Below are 17,064 nucleotides of genomic sequence, written 5' to 3'. Positions count from 1 at the left end.
AAAAAATTCCATTATTGAGTATGAAATATTGCATTTTACCAAGGAGCCTCCATTGTTATGAGAGAGAAGCTTGGATGATGCCAAATGGAGGCCTGCTACCCATGAAGTGACCAACGATGCATAGCTTCCAATTAGAGATATCTGGTTTGAGAAGACCTGAGGGACAAACCCAACCTTTTTATCATTGATTAATGTAGGAGGAACAAACACCAGCGGGAGACCGATTCTGGAGGGGTGGGAGAAGGTCAAGCAATGGAGGACCAGTTATTAGGTTGAGAGGAGGGAGGAGGGGGAGAGGAAAGTGGAGAGAGAGAGAGAGAGAGAGAGAGAGAGAGAGAGAGAGAGAGAGAGAGGCAGGCATCATAGGGGAGGAGATGCCCACGGCAACTCGGAGGGTAGAGGGGTGAGGAAGGGAGGTTCAAGGGAGTCAGAGGAAGTTCCAGTAGCAGAAGCCATCAAGGAGGAGGAGGACATGGAGGATTAGACCATGAACTTGTATTATTAGTTAAAAAACTAGCTTTTTCTACCTTGATGAACAAAACTAACACTCACTCCTCTATTGGAAATATCAAACTTTTAAAGATTTTTTATTTTCTATATATAAAAAAAGAAGATGAACATGTGCACAAACAAACATAACTGCCAATCAGCCTGTGAAAAAGGTTCTTACAGGCGACGTATCGGAAACATGCCTTTAAAAGCCAAAAGGACACTGATTAGGAGTCTCCGTAGATTTGATAAAGGGGCACACCTCGTAATGTTATAATAAAGGTAGAGAGGTGTGCCCAAATCTGTAAAGCTCAATCCCCATTAACCTTGGCACAATATTCTCATCTTTGACTCATGAGCCTTAAGGCTTAAAAACGCGGTGTGCTAAGGAGGCTAAAGGTTATCAATTTGCCCAACAACCTCCCCCTAGGTGATGTGAGATTAAAGTTTGCTCACTATCAATGATCTCCCAAAAACCCCTGGTACTTGTCGTATTCTTGGTGGAGACACCTCACCAATCTCCTAGAAGAATTTAGTACACTAGTTGTATTCTCCCTCTTTTGGACACACTGACCCCGCTGTGGCCCCACACGCAGTCAGGGTCCCACTTTGATACCACTTGTAATGTCTCGACCTAATTGATCTTTGCACTTCCACTTTGGTCCATGAGCCATACGGATTTATAATACGTTGTGTCATGTTAAGGAGGTTATGTGAGACTAATGTTTGTACACTCTCACTGATCTCCCAAACACCCCCTAGTACTTGACATATACTTAGTGAGGACACCTCACTGATCTCTCAGGTAGGTTCAGTGCACCTAAGAATATGATAAGAGTACCGAATCCACTTGGGAGATCCCTTCCCTATGAAGAATATGACAAGTACCAGAAGTGTTTGAAAGATCAATAAGAGTGCAAACTTTAGTCCTACATCACCTAGGGGAAAGTTGTTAGGCTAATTAATAATATCTAGCATCCTTAACATTACACAACACATTTTTAATTCTTGAGGCCTATTGACCAAAGAGGAAATTATTGTGCCCCGATTAATGAAGTCGAGGCATTACAAGTGGTATTAGAGCAGACTTGACAGCATATGGAGCCACAACAGGAACGTTGTGCCTAAATGGTGGAGAATATGACACCCAAGAATATGAAAAGTATATCAAACCCATTTGAGAGATCAGTGAAATACCCCCACTAAGAATACAACAAGTGCCAAGGATGTTTGGGAGATCATTGAGAGTGTGCAAATTTTAGTCTCAGATCTTCTAAGAGGAGGTTGTTGGGCTAGTTGATAACTTCTAACCTCCTTAACATGGCACAATGTGTTTTAAAGTCATGAAACCCATGAGCTAAAGAGGACAAGATTGTGCCAAGGTTAATGGGGCCGGGGACATTACAAAATTATTCTATAAAAATCCCAAGGGGTATCTCAGTTGCCAAGACCATGCCTCACAGTTAGGAGGAGGTCATGAATCCAACTCTCCCTGGGACCTATCTATATAAAAAAAATCACCATAGAAAATTACAAGCTTTTGTTACTGTTAATTTGGGTAATAACATCTAACCTCTTAGCATACATCAAATACATGCCCTAACAAAACACATATACATTCCTTCATGGCTTAAACATGCCCCTCTCCAACACCCCACCCACACCCACCACACCCCTCCAAAAAAAAAGAAGAAAAAAGAAAAAAAAAATTGCAATCATGTTAGAAAAAGAGTATACTAAAGTGGGCGCAAAAGGAGGGTGGAGGGAGGAAAAGAATATGGATTTTCATGTTTACTGTCTTCCCATCTTCTCCGCCTGAAATACAATATCTGATTCACTTTAATGGTTCTTTACAATATTTAGTCTGTGTTACATATGGCTTAATGTTACAAAATATGCATCATCCTTCTTAATGGAATTTGAATGCAACAGTCAGGTTCTTATCCAGATAAGTTGTGGCTCGAAACACAACTGCATCATATAAATAATAATATCCTTGTCCTCTTTGGTTCATGAGCCACAAGGCTTTATAATACGTTGTGTCATGTTAAGGAGATTATGTGAGACTAATGTTTGTACACTCTCACTGATCTCCCAAACACCCCCTAGTACTTGACATATACTTAGTGAGGACACCTCACTGATCTCTCAGGTAGGTTCAGTGCACCAAAACAATGCGATAAGAGTACCGAATCCACTTGGGAGATCCCTTAAGTGTCCCCATGAAGAATATGACAAGTACCAGAAGTGTTTGAAAGATCAGTAAGAGTGCAAACTTTAGTCCTATATCGCCTAGGGGAAAGTTGTTGGACTAATTAATAATATCTAGCATCCTTAACATTGCACAACACATTTTTAAATCTTGAGGCCTATTGACCAAAAAGGAAATTATTGTGCTCCGATTAATGAAGTCGAGGCGTTACAAATGGTATAAGAGCAGACTTGACAGCATATGGAGCCACAACAGGAATGTTGTGCCCAAATGGTGGAGAATGTGACACCCAAGAATACGAAAGGTATATCAAACCCGTTTGAGAGACCAGTGAAATACCCCCACTAAGAATACAACAAGTGCCAAGGATGTTTGGGAGATCACTGAAAGTGTGCAAATTTTAGTCTCACATCATCTAAGAGGAGGTTGTTGGATTAGTTGATAACCTCTAACCTCCTTAACATGGCACAATCTGTTTTAAAGTCATGAAACCCATGAGCCAAAGAGGACAAGATTGTGCCAAGGTTAATGGGGCTAGGGACATTACAAAATTATTCTATAAAAATCCCAAGGGGTATCTTAATTGCCAAGACCATGCTTCACAATTAGGAGGAGGTCATGAATCCAACTCTCCTTGGGACCTACCTATAAAAAAAATTCACCATAGAAAATTACAAGCTTTTGTTACTATTAATCTGGGTAATAACATCTAACCTCTTAGCATACATCAAATACATGCCCTAACCAAACACATATACATTCCTTTATGGCTGAAACATGCCCCTCTCCAACACCCCATCCACCCCGCCCCCACCCCCCCCCCAAAAAAAAAAAAAAAGAAAAAAAGAAGAAAAAAGAAAAAAAATTGTAATCATGTTAGACAAAGAGTATACTAAAATGGTGACAAAAGGAGGGTGGAAGGAGGAAAAGAATATGGATTTTCATGTTTACTGACTTCCCATCTCGTCCGCCTGAAATACAATATCTAATTCACTTTAATGGTTCTTTACAATATTTAGTCTGTGTTACATATGGCTTAATGTTACAAAAAATACATCATCCTTCTCAATGGAATTTGAATGCAACAGTCAGGTTCTTCTCCAGATAAGTTGCAGCTCAAAACACAGCTGCATCATGTAAATAATAATATCCTGGCATCTTGAATGGCATTAGGTCGTAGTCAACTCCAAGAAAAGAATTTTCCACCAAAAAGGTTATGACAATGAGAATCTTGAGAAAAGGGAGAGACCAGAAGCTGAAGCATCACTTGCAGGGCTTGGTGGAACATCAGTTGAGGAGCGGGATGCCTGTTGGCACTTCTGGATCTGCAGTAGCAATTACATGCATAAGTAGGAAGGAAAGATGAGCCAAGAGCCAGTACTATCAATGCAATGCCTCATGGAAAACCCATCTATAGGATCAATCATGGGTTGCCTATTCAATTGGGTTACGAAAAAAAAAAAAAAAGGTTGGCAGGAGAAAACCATCTAGTGGACTGCATTCTTCATTATAACTAAAAGAAGTCGCCATCATCAGCCATCTAGTCAATAGGAAGCAGAAATGTGCTGTATCAAACAGATGAAACTAGCTGTCCGCGATCAGGTCCACTGACTAGAAAGCTTGCATTGATGTGATGGGAAACTAGGTGATATCATTTGAAAGTAGAGTACCGAATCCATAAGCTGTCTTCCTTCATTACTAATTATGCTATACCAAAATTCAAATTTTAACCATACAAATGAGATGCTTCTTTTAGATTTATCTGGGTCACACCAGTCTTTAAACATAGAGGGTGGACCTCGGCACACCAGTAATGTTGCTCCTAGGTTGCAGATTCAAGTCAGGAAATAGCCTCTCTGCAAAGTAGGGGTAAGGCTGCGTACATTATGACCCCCACCAGATCCTGCAATGGTGGGACCCTCGGGCACAGAGCATGCCCTTTTTACACCAGTTTTGAAACATCTGTGGCTGAATTGCTTGGATATGAGCCTTGACATGGCATGGTTTAATCATTGATGCCGAAAGGGCATGCGATGCCAAAAACTTGCCTTTAATACATTTAACAACCATGTTAACAAAACTAAAGAGAAGTGTCTACTTCACCTCTTCAGGGCTAAACTGAAGTAGCATTCCTATCACAGGTAGCAAGGCTTCCACTTCACCTGTTGATAGAATTTATTTCAGTGAGAGATATTCCTTGGTTGCCATGATGGAATCAAATTTCTTTTAATAATGTTTCCTTTAGCACCAAATTGGTAAAGGAAAGGGGATATAGGCATATAGCAATAGTTGCAACTTTTCAAGCATACCTGTTTCAAGAAGTTTCAAAATAACATTTTTCAAATATGTCATATCCACCCCTTCTCTCTTTTGCATTCTTTCCATATTCCTCAGCTCAGCCTTCAACATGGCTTCCTGCATCAAGATTTCCAAAAGTCTGAAATTAAACAGCAAGAACAAAGGCAAAATATGTGAGAATTGAGACGGGAATGCACAAATTTGCACTAATAAACAGCACAAAAATTACAAAAAGAATGCATCCATTCTTTGAACATATACTGACTGAAACATGACCATAAACTTGACCACGACCACAACCACAACCACAACAGGACAGTAAACAATTTCTTTATCTTTTATGAAACTTCAAGAAAACCTTCGACTTGGAAAATCTAAGAGCCTCTATATTTGTGTTTACTAATGAATAGACATCCTGTAACCCTCTCTCCCCCCCCCCCCCAAACTGCACCACCACCTCCCTGTCAGCAATAACCTGAATTATTTGTAGACCAGTTTTAGATACCAGGTCACAGGTTGAATGGGCTCTAATGCTCATGGAACAAACAACTCCACACAACTTGTCCCTAAGTGTTCAAATGGAAACTTTTAGAATTGAAAACCAAACAGGTCTCTGTGCCAATCCATCTTTTCAGGGCCCTGGCGATGGTTTGAAGAGGTCAATTGTGTTAAAAGTATCAGACATGATACAGCACCCATTTTGAAATATCCATACAAAATAGATAGAATACATGAAATACATTATATATAGGTGCATGCATAAGAAATAGGGATGATTCGTGGTACCTGTTGACCGTGCAGGCGATTTTCACGTTCAAGCTCCTCAATTTCCTCCTGAATTAAATTTGCTATCAGAAAATGCACAGAAGGAAACACCTACTTCTATGTGGAAAGGAGTCACCTGAAGTGCTAAGATGTGCCTTTGTGACTGTGCTAATTCTTCTTCTCTCTGAGCCTGTTGTCGTGCCAGAAGCTGCAATTTTAAAATATTTTAGAATTTCAAGCACTATGGATAGTTTCTCAGCTCAAAGATACTATTACTAAGCTAGTTATTTGAACATACATAAAAAGTGTCTACAAATGCAGGAAAAGGTTTTTTGGGTCATGCAGATAAGTCACATAATGGGCTTATGTTATTGGAAATAAGCCTTGTGTTAGGTTCCGTTGTTGGGCCTTTAATCTCATGGGTTTTCTTTGTAATGTGCCACTTAAATGTAATGTAGGACTAGATTGGACACCCAACTAGACCCAAATCTGCAGGAACTTTTAGAACCAGAGAACAACCAAAACCAGTAGCAAACTTATAGCAGAAAATCAGACTTTGACCACAAACTAGAATTGATAAATGATCTCAATGAACAGTAACCAGAAGCGAAATAAATCAGCAGCAGTCTTAGGATTAAACCAGAAATTTTAATAACAATATAACACCTTCAGTAGGTTCAGATCACAGATGCTAATAGTCCAGAATGTCACAGTAACACAGAACAAAAAACAGAATCTAAACCTGGGCAGATTTTACAATCGGCCAGAACTGCTTAACAGTTCACTTCAGCAGATCCAGTGGTCTGATTGACCCCAAAATTGGATCGATCCTCCCTCTGGATAGGATTATCCTTCGATCAGAATATGGAGGCCATCGGAAGGCTGGTTCTCCGAAAAACAGCTAGGCCGATAGGAAGGAAAACAGAGAAGTTTAACCCAGAAATCTGCAGAGAAGTTAGATCACTTACCTGAACTGCTGGAGAAGAGATTCAATAAGAAAGCCAGATAATAAAAGACCCACTCGGACTTCTCGCCGTAGAGTGTCGATTGGATTACACACCAATCCCTAATCCTTGATCAGACACAAAGGTACAGCCATGGAACAACCCAGCGGCAGCAGCTTGAGAACTTTTTTTTAATTGTCAAAATTGTGGCTCATAAAAGAGCCCTCTTCTTTATTTATAATGATGGGAGGGTTTACAAATAATAGCAAGTCAGAGTTACTAAAAATTGATTACAAGAAGTTACTAAAAATTGGAAATTGGAATCTAATGAAAATAGAACTAGCCTTGAATAGAAATTAGAAACAAACAATGACTTGAAATTAGAAACTAACTTTGGAATTCAAAATAGAAACTAAATAAGAAACTATTAAGCTACTAAAAATCCCCATCAGCAGCCCAAATCGTGGGCTGACTTGGATCAGATCTGGGTCAAAATATTGGTAGATCGTAGAAAAATGAGATCTAATTCATTAGTTTAATTAAATTCCTATTTTAAGTCGATTTATTTTGTCATTTTAGTTTTCTAGTCAGTTTAGATTTCCCAATTAGTTAAGGATTGGGTTAGGCATTTTTCTTTTTTAGTGTTCGAGTCAGTTTTGAGTCTTCTATATACGTTTGTAAGAAGCTACAACATTGAACACTAATTTATTAATGAAATTGCAGCTTTATGCTCCCAAAATTCTGAGAAATAATTCTTCAATAGCTGAGATAACTGTGAGTGAGAGGTCCGGGCTGAGATAGCCATCCCACCATTCCACCCACATCTATCCCATCTCAATCTTTCTTCTTTTTTTATTTTATTCTTTCATCATATTCTTCATCCATCTTCAAGTGTTCTAGAAGATTGGATGTCACACGTTTTTCTTTTGATTAAGCAATTCAACCATTCGATCGAACTCAAATTATGACCAGGCATTCAAGAATCCCAATTTGGAGATCAATTCAAATTTGGGCCCTTTCTGATGGCTTGATCTTGAGATATTTGTAAAATACCAATTCTGCCCTTTCCCTTCTCAAGATCTGGAAAAAGTTAGTGTTTTGTGTTCAAATAGTTACTGTTTTTCTTTCGTTTGTTGATTCACATTAACTATTGAAATCAGAGATTGTTTGCATTTTATTATCCTAATTTCTAAACCCAATTTTGGGCTAAAATTACTATTTTTCCCCTCACAGTTATTGTTTTGTTTTTCCTCCATAGTTGCTGCCTTATTTCACTCCTAATCTTCATTATTTGCATCTGGACCATCCTTTGAGTATAAATCCTTGTCAACTGGTTACTATTTTGATTCTTTCAAATATTACTACATTACTAGGTGCATAAAAATAACATTTCATTTCTAGGTGAACCAAAAATTGCAAATCATTACTTCAGAAGTTCCCGATATTGCTTTTCTTTTAGCTACAGCTGAAGAGTTCAACTTGCATGATTGCATCATTTGAACATAAGATTCGTTGGCTTTTTACTAACTTTTGGATCAATATACTGAAAATCAAACACTTGGAAAATCTAAAATTAAAAATAAGAACCAAAACCATTTGCATCCCCTTGGAAAGTTAACTAAGCCTTACGGACATGAATCAGCATTTATGATGTGTATATATGCGTTCACTATGTTGTGTTTTTGATGAAGGTAACAATTACAAATAGTTTGTATCTGGGGATGAAAGAACCAAAGATATTGTGGGTATTGGGGGAAGAAAGGACTCTAGGACCAACAAAGTATCAGCAAGGATATGTATGAGGTACTCATTATTTGGTGGATCATTTTAGAGCTGATATCCGGTCACTGGATTATCAACCAGCAAAAGGTCAATTGGCTGGTTCTAACCCTGGACTAATGTAGAACTAATTCCCAACTAGATGACTAGGAATTAATTCCAGAACAGGATCATAGGTGCAGATCTTGGACGTGTCTTCTGAGATCTTGCAATGGCAGCAGGTAAGGGGCTTGATTGATGGCAGGGAAAATAAAATAGAGAGAAAGATAAACAGAAAATAGAGAAGGAGAGGGGAAGGGGATAGGTTGGGTCGAGTATCTCACTCTTCCCTAGGGCATCTCACCCAAGTTGTCTCGCACAACACTGCATCTCACAGTTTTCTAGCACAAAGCTTTCTTTTTATTTCATTCAATCATCCGCTATAGATCAGCCTTCTTCCTTTATTTATAAACTTTTATTTGCTTAACAAAATTGGGTCAGCCTCCCATACTTTTAGTTGACAAAGAGAAGGAAGGGATCAAGCTATCGATGATGGAATCCCTGCTTGCTTTCAGTCTCTGTTATCCTCTTCTATTATGTTAATTATATTCTTTCACTCACTAGATTTATCTATCTTTCTACGCCTGATCCTTCCCGCTCGACTGGTTCTCCCCCAGTCCTAAAGCTTCTCCGATTGAATCCTTCTCCTTGCTAATGCGAAATGATCTCTTACGACTAGGGTTGCGACCCACAAACCCGCACAACAATGCCTGGGTTGTAAATAGTGAGTCTCTCTTGGTCTCTAGCCGTCTCACAGGGTTCTCGTTAGCAAGGTTCCACACACAATGGGATAGCTTCGTCAGTACGTGGTGTGGTGCCTTGGTGAGCTTGATACCAGGACATCCAATCACACCATTGATAACAGCTAAGGATTCGGACCCTAGTACTCACTTATGAGAGAGTAGACACCATCCTAGCTCTTTCTTCCTTTACCAACCAATCATATTTCACTGTCGTCGCAGATGGCACCATTAAACACGCAATTCCTCGATCCATTCATTAATGCACAAGAGCCATCAAACTAGATGGAATTCTCCATAACCCACCACCATCAATCTCAAACTTTCATAGCACGGATGCAATCAAGAAGCTATTAACTATGATATTTAGTCGGTATCTAACTAACAATCAAGGGCTGACCTTCCTGCTTGCTTTCTCGATCCAATCTCGCACTTGGTGTGATCGCACATTAGATCAAGTTGTAACCAAAGTAGACCAAGAAGGGAGTGGAATGATGATGACGAGCAGAAGACTCTCTTGGATCTCATGGTTTGGAGCAAGCTCAGCTTTCCTTTCACTTGGCACAAGACACCGTATGCTACATAGAAGAACATAAGATTGATGAATGAATTTCACATCTTGACATTTCCACATTAGACTGATTCAATGGAGAAAGCAATGCCCTTAAGGAGTGCCAACTGTGAAGATAGACGACTCACATATATTATAGTATTCGACAGAGGAATGTGATTCATCTCTAAAAGCAATTTGTTCATACTCTTTCCCTATACGATGATGCTTTGTCTCTATGGATTGAGATGAGAATAACTTCCCTCTCCATAGTAGGATTCTCTATGCCCATACCTTTGATGAACCCAACCAAGCAGTCTGATCATCCTTGTCCGTCCCCCTCTTCTGTCAACTGTTGAAAAAGCATAGCCTAGGAATGAACCATATCGATCCAAGGTTGCAAGGAAAGAGGGAAGGTAAACCAGACCATAGGGATCTCCTCATGAAGTCAATCTGAGAGGAGCTCAGACTGACGGTTAGGTTTTTTGTTAAATCTTCTCATATGCTTAGCTTATAGAATCACATTGTTATAGCTATAGATAGGCTCAAATCACGGTTTATCATGGTAGACATTCCAATCAATGGTTGGATGATTAATACCATAGAACTATTCCACTGCTGAATGATGGAAGCTTATTCTTACTAATGGACTGATCCAGTGAGTGAAGACCGACAGTTAGATGGTTGAAAGCACATTTTACAACTAGATATAATCCTATTTGGAAACTAATTACAAATCAAATCAAATCAAATCCCACCATTTTACAAAGATAGAAACCCAGTAAATTAGAATTCCTACTTTCTAAAAGTAAAAACTAGAATTAGAAACTAGTTAGATAATATATTCCTAACTATTAGAAGAAAATATGAAAATGGAAACTACATCAATCAAAGATTTCCTAAAATCTTTTAACCTAACTCCTCCATGCAAGCTGGCCATAGGAATCTTCTTCAAGTCTTCTCCACATTACGAGCTGGCAGTGGGACCCATATTAGTTACAGTTCAGTACCCACGTGAATAGTAACTCATGAATAGTATTTTTTTTTTCTGAAGTCGATTCTCAGCCTCTTCTTTCTAGAATTTGATCTGCATCAACTCGACCCATCTTAAAAAAAACTTGACCTCAAGTTTTGTATAGTTTAAGGACAATCTTGGCGTGGTGCACATCCAGCTTCAGCCCAAAACAATACTCTGGCAGCTCACGGGTTTTTAGAACAAAGTCTTGGAGTTGTGGCTCTTGCTTTTCGAAAAATTCTAGTGGCATAATGAACTTGATGTGATCAAATTTAAAATCTGATTTGTCATTGAACATTGTATCCTCAGAAATTTCGTCTGGAATATTTTGATCCCCTCCTCTTCAAAATCTGGTGCAACTTCACCAGAACGGTCGACTTCCTTGTCCTCGTCTCATTCCTCTTATGGACGCCTATGACGACTGGCTCATAGACAAGGCAGCCTTCTACCCATACAGCAGCTCGTCAGATCCAGATACAGATTGAGTTTGTATTAAGTATAAGTATTGAGTTTGTATTAAGTATAAGTATTGAGTTTGTATTAAGTATGAGTATGAGTATGTATGTATGAGTATGTAGTGAGTATGTCTGTCTGTATGTATGTATGAGTATGGAGTGCGTATTTGTATGTAGTGAGTACGTATACATTTGTATGTATGAATGTATGTATGCCGACACTCCCGACATACGGCCCCACAAGCATGTGAAGTCCATGTGAAGGACACATGGCTTGGGACCCACATGTCTTCCCTTATCCTTTGTCTCTCCTTGGCTATTTAAAGCCCTTCAGTTAATAGATTTGGGCAGAGCCCGTTTGACGTATACCAGTGAGATAAGAATGATGTATGCCGACACTCCCGACATACGGCCCCACAAGCATGTGAAGTCCATGTGAAGGACACATGGCTTGGGACCCACATGTCTTCCCTTATCCTTTGTCTCCCCTTGGCTATTTAAAGCCCTTCAGTTAATAGATTTGGGCAGAGCCCGTTTGACGTATACCAGTGAGATAAGAATGGTATCAGAGCCATCCCCCTCCCCTCTCTCCGGCTAAGGTCCGTCTCCGGCGGCCGACCCTTCTCGGTTCTAACCTCTCTTAGTCCAACGGATGTTCTAGGCCACGCCCTATTGCAGGTTACTCCGTAGTTTCGGTTCTCTGGTGACAGAAAAAGAACCTTTGAGCGATGGGTTCTCAGGCCAAGGAGTGGCTGTTTTATACCCTGTAACGGCTCAGGTTGATCTGTCTCTGAGACCTTGAACTCCGGGGGTCCTGATCGGCCTCGACTAGGCATCTGTTGATCTAATTGAGTTTAGCCGACGGGAAGTGCTGCTCGGATTTGGACTTTTGCCTCCCTTACTTTTATTCCGGTATGTCTCTCTCCCGCCGATCTACTTCTTCCCGAAGTATTACCTCTTCGTCCTCTTCTTCCCGGTCATCTTCTTTTTCTTCTATAGAATCCCTATATGAATTTGATTATCTCCCCGATGATCAAATTATTCCGTCAACCCCTTCGCCCCTTTTAAACCCTTATACTGTCTTCCCCAAGAAGACATCCCCTTCTGCTACCTGGAAAACCCTTCTGGCTCCTCGGAAGAAAACCCCTCCGGTTAAGGAACTTGTTCAGGCTTCCCGATGTGAATTATATCACATCCCTGCCACTGATAAAGAACAACTGTTCACTTTGGAGATCCCAACCTCTCTCATCCCTGATTGGCAAAACCAAGGTTATACCCATCTCCACTTAGGTGCGATTAAGTTTGCCCTCACTTTCCATGGCAGGAAAGGCCTTCCCGTGTTCTCTCGAATAGCTCTTTTAGACAGTCGTTTCCTCCGGTATGAACATGCCGTTTGTTCTACTGTCCAAACCACTTTGAATGCAGGAACCATCTTCCTTACCCTATACCCTAACTTTAACATTCCCTTAGCAGACCCTTTTCTCCCTACTGCGTTAAAATTTCAGATCCAAATCTCTGGTTCTCCCCTTGCCCCTACGGCTTTAGCAGGTACTATCCACTATCAAATGGCCTACCGGTTACAGAACCATGCCTTTGACCTGTCCACAGGTCATTCTGAGGATGCCCTATTCCTCTCAGTGGATTCTGACCATGTTCCAAGCCTTACCTATGTCCCAAGACAAATTCCACGAGACGAACTCCTTCGTCTCCTTCCTTCTTCTTGGGTTACGGCTTATGAACAGCAGGTGGCTACCCAACAACCTGCTCCGGTAGAACCTCTCCAGTCTACAGACCCACAGTTCATCCGTCACCCTTCTGGTGAGGTTGAAATTAAGTTTCCTCCTCCACAACCATTACCATCTCTTTTCCCTACTAAGTTTACGGGCATGATACAAGAAAAGATTCCGGTCAAATCTTTTGATGCTCAAGGCAACCCAGTTTACTACTTCTCCAATCCGGTCACTGGTCACAAGTATTTTGACCGGAATCTTTTCTTGTATCATGCCCGTAAACTTAGTAGGGAAAAGAGATGGTAATGGTTGTGGAGGAGGAAACTTAATTTCAACCTCACCAGAAGGGTGACGGATGAACTGTGGGTCTGTAGACTGGAGAGGTTCTACCGGAGCAAGTTGTTGGGTAGCCACCTGCTGTTCATAAGCCGTAACCCAAGAAGAAGGAAGGAGACGAAGGAGTTCGTCTCGTGGAATTTGTCTTGGGACATAGGTAAGGCTTGGAACATGGTCAGAATCCACTGAGAGGAATAGGGCATCCTCAGAATGACCTGTGGACAGGTCAAAGGCATGGTTCTGTAACCGGTAGGCCATTTGATAGTGGATAGTACCTGCTAAAGCCGTAGGGGCAAGGGGAGAACCAGAGATTTGGATCTGAAATTTTAACGCAGTAGGGAGAAAAGGGTCTGCTAAGGGAATGTTAAAGTTAGGGTATAGGGTAAGGAAGATGGTTCCTGCATTCAAAGTGGTTTGGACAGTAGAACAAACGGCATGTTCATACCGGAGGAAACGACTGTCTAAAAGAGCTATTCGAGAGAACACGGGAAGGCCTTTCCTGCCATGGAAAGTGAGGGCAAACTTAATCGCACCTAAGTGGAGATGGGTATAACCTTGGTTTTGCCAATCAGGGATGAGAGAGGTTGGGATCTCCAAAGTGAACAGTTGTTCTTTATCAGTGGCAGGGATGTGATATAATTCACATCGGGAAGCCTGAACAAGTTCCTTAACCGGAGGGGTTTTCTTCCGAGGAGCCAGAAGGGTTTTCCAGGTAGCAGAAGGGGATGTCTTATTGGGGAAGACAGTATAAGGGTTTAAAAGGGGCAAAGGGGTTGACGGAATAATTTGATCATCGGGGAGATAATCAAATTCATATAGGGATTCTATAGAAGAAAAAGAAGATGACTGGGAAGAAGAGGACGAAGAGGTAATACTTCGGGAAGAAGTAGATCGGCGGGAGAGAGACATACCGGAATAAAAGTAAGGGAGGCAAAAGTCCAAATCCGAGCAGCACTTCCCGTCGGCTAAACTCAATTAGATCAACAGATGCCTAGTCGAGGCCGATCAGGACCCCCGGAGTTCAAGGTCTCAGAGACAGATCAACCTGAGCCGTTACAGGGTATAAAACAGCCACTCCTTGGCCTGAGAACCCATCGCTCAAAGGTTCTTTTTCTGTCACCAGAGAACCGAAACTACGGAGTAACCTGCAATAGGGCGTGGCCTAGAACATCCGTTGGACTAAGAGAGGTTAGAACCGAGAAGGGTCGGCCGCCGGAGACGGACCTTAGCCGGAGAGAGGGGAGGGGGATGGCTCTGATACCATTCTTATCTTTCTCATCTCACTGGTATACGTCGGGTAATTCTTGGTGGTCGTCTAAAGTCAACTCTGTTGTCTTTGCTTTGAATCCCTCAACATAGACCTCTTTAGGAGGACTATTTATTTCTTGTTGTACCTCCTTTAAAATTTCTTTGGTCTTAGTAGCATCTTTTGGAGGTGGAAGGTAGAAGAGACCAAACTTGGTGTCAAACTTTTTCCCAAGAGCAGTCATACAGTCTGATAATCTCATCACCTCCTTGTAGAGATCGTCTATGCTAACCACAGTAGGCTCTGATACCAATTAATATAGAACTAATTCTCAGCTAGATGACTAGGAATTAATTCCAGAACAGGATTATAGGTGCTGCCGGTTGATAGATTGAACAAAAGAGATGTCGCAGATCTTGGACTTGTCTTCTCAGATCTTGCAACGGCAGTAGGTAAGGGGCTTGATTGATAGCACGGAAAATAAAATAGAGAGAAAGATATAAACAGAAAATAAAGGATGGAGGAAGGGGATAAGTTGGGTCGAGTATCTCACTCTTCCCTAGGGCATCTCACCCAAGCTGTCTCTCACAGCACTGCATCTCACAGTTTTCCAGCACAACTTTCTTTTTTTTCATTCAATCGTCCACTATAAATCAGCCTTCTTCCTTTATTTATAAAATTTTATTTGATTACAAAATTGGGTCCTTCCTTGCATGGAAAGGAAATGAGTCCCTTTACAACTAGATATTATCCTATTTGGAAACTAATTACAAATCAAATCAAATCAAATCCCACCCTTTTACAAAGATAGAAACACAATAAATTAGAATTCCTACTTTCTAAAAGTAAAAAGTAGAATTGAAACTAGCTAGATAATGTATTCTTAACTATTAGAAGAAAATACGAAAATTTCTACCAAAAAAGAAAAAAAAAAAGAAGAAAATATGAAAATGGAAACTACATCAATCAAAGATTTCCTAAAATCTTTTAGCCTAACTCCTCCATGCGAGCTGGCCATGGGACCCACGAATCAAAAGGGAATCTTCTTCAAGTCTTCACATTACGAGCTGGCAGTGAGACCCATATTGGTTACTGTTCACGTGGTAACTGTTCACCTGAACAGTAACTCATGAACAGTATTTCTTTTTCTTCTCTCTCAGCCCTCTTCTTTCCAGACTTTGATCTGCATCATGGACTGTCTGAAGACCAGGAACTGGTGAATAGTCAACAGACTACCTGGTGTAATGGTATAGGAGGTACAAGTAGTGACCCATTTGTGAACTGGTGGAGTGACAAATCGGGTCCATATGCCAGCATGTTTATAACCAGCATTTACCAACTTAATAAGCTCCAAACATGGCTGGAATTTCCCATTAAACTTATCAGCACCCCCTACTTAAATTTGTTAACAAGTTTTTTGGAGCTACAATTTACATATTGATGTCAAATTTTATGTAATCTAGTCGAAGAAAATGGTGATGTACCAGAATCTGCTGTTCTGCTGCAGAGGTGTTTGAAATTTGAGTATCCATCTTTTGAAAAGCTAAAGTGATCCATCAAGAAGGGAAAAAAATGTCAGAATAAATAAATCCCCTAAAATAACTGAAGAGGTAACTGGAATTTGCAACATTACAAAAACTCTCCTAACCTGAGTTGTGGTTTCCGTTGTGATCAACCTGAGAGAAGTTACTGCATTATCAGCCAAATTGCACACATTAAGCAATATATATGTATGAATAATAAGAGAACATACTGATGGCCTCAATTCTATGGATCGTTGAAGATTTTTATTATCACTAAAGAGTCTAGAGATCTCCTTGTCCTTATCCTCGATCATTCTATCGGCAATATCACGAAATGAGTCATGTTCTTCCTACAAGTTGGGAATGTCATTCAGTAATAATGCAACCCAAGAAGTAGACTATTAAAAGATCTGGAAACTAAACTAAGAAAGAAAATGGTGCAGGCTACCTTCAATTTCCGATACTGTAGCTTAAGCTCCCCTAATTCATTATGTACATCATGCCGAGCAGCCAAATCAATTTGAGCCTCTAATGCCTGACATTTCACTACAAAATAAACAATCTTGGTCTAATTACATATTTAGTAGCTGTAACATATAATGATGATACTGACTGAAAATTATGAATGGCATGATGATGATCAAAATCATGTAATAATTAATGAAGAAAAAAAAGAAAAAGAAAAATTTTAACGTAGGAAGGATTAGTCACATCGCCAAGATTCTTCCAAATTCTCAAGGTCTCTCTGCCATGCTTCTTTCTGTGAATGGTAATGTGTATTAACAGAATCAAGCTTTTGTTCAATGCTCCTAATCCGCTGCTCAGCATCACTCAGAGCCGCATCTCTGAAATTATTTTGAATCAGAGCTATGTAAGATACTTGACCATCTAGTGTGCAATCTTTTCAACAAATTATGCTATTGAACAGAAACTGGTACCAGCT

At 40.3% G+C, this 17,064-nt stretch overlaps 1 protein-coding gene across 1 annotated transcript in view; it reads right to left on the bottom strand.

Annotated features, from left to right (window-relative positions):
• Positions 1-3,616: 3,616 nt before the first annotated feature.
• The window catches only part of LOC122089085 (protein GRIP), a 54,555-nt gene continuing 41,107 nt past the window's right edge, over positions 3,617-17,064 (bottom strand). The window contains exons 10-19 of the mRNA XM_042658539.1: positions 16,833-16,966; positions 16,570-16,667; positions 16,352-16,471; positions 16,247-16,274; positions 16,083-16,141; positions 5,901-5,972; positions 5,786-5,833; positions 5,011-5,116; positions 4,805-4,863; positions 3,617-4,026 (exon numbers count right to left, since the gene is read on the bottom strand). Of these exons, the coding sequence (XP_042514473.1) occupies positions 3,916-4,026; positions 4,805-4,863; positions 5,011-5,116; positions 5,786-5,833; positions 5,901-5,972; positions 16,083-16,141; positions 16,247-16,274; positions 16,352-16,471; positions 16,570-16,667; positions 16,833-16,966 (835 nt within the window). The 3' untranslated portion in view covers positions 3,617-3,915. The remainder of the gene's footprint in view (positions 4,027-4,804; positions 4,864-5,010; positions 5,117-5,785; positions 5,834-5,900; positions 5,973-16,082; positions 16,142-16,246; positions 16,275-16,351; positions 16,472-16,569; positions 16,668-16,832; positions 16,967-17,064) is intronic.

Source organism: Macadamia integrifolia, chromosome 9 (genome assembly GCF_013358625.1).
Source record: "Macadamia integrifolia cultivar HAES 741 chromosome 9, SCU_Mint_v3, whole genome shotgun sequence".
Classification (NCBI taxonomy): Eukaryota; Viridiplantae; Streptophyta; class Magnoliopsida; order Proteales; family Proteaceae; genus Macadamia; species Macadamia integrifolia.
This window is presented reverse-complemented; position numbering and strand designations above follow the sequence as displayed.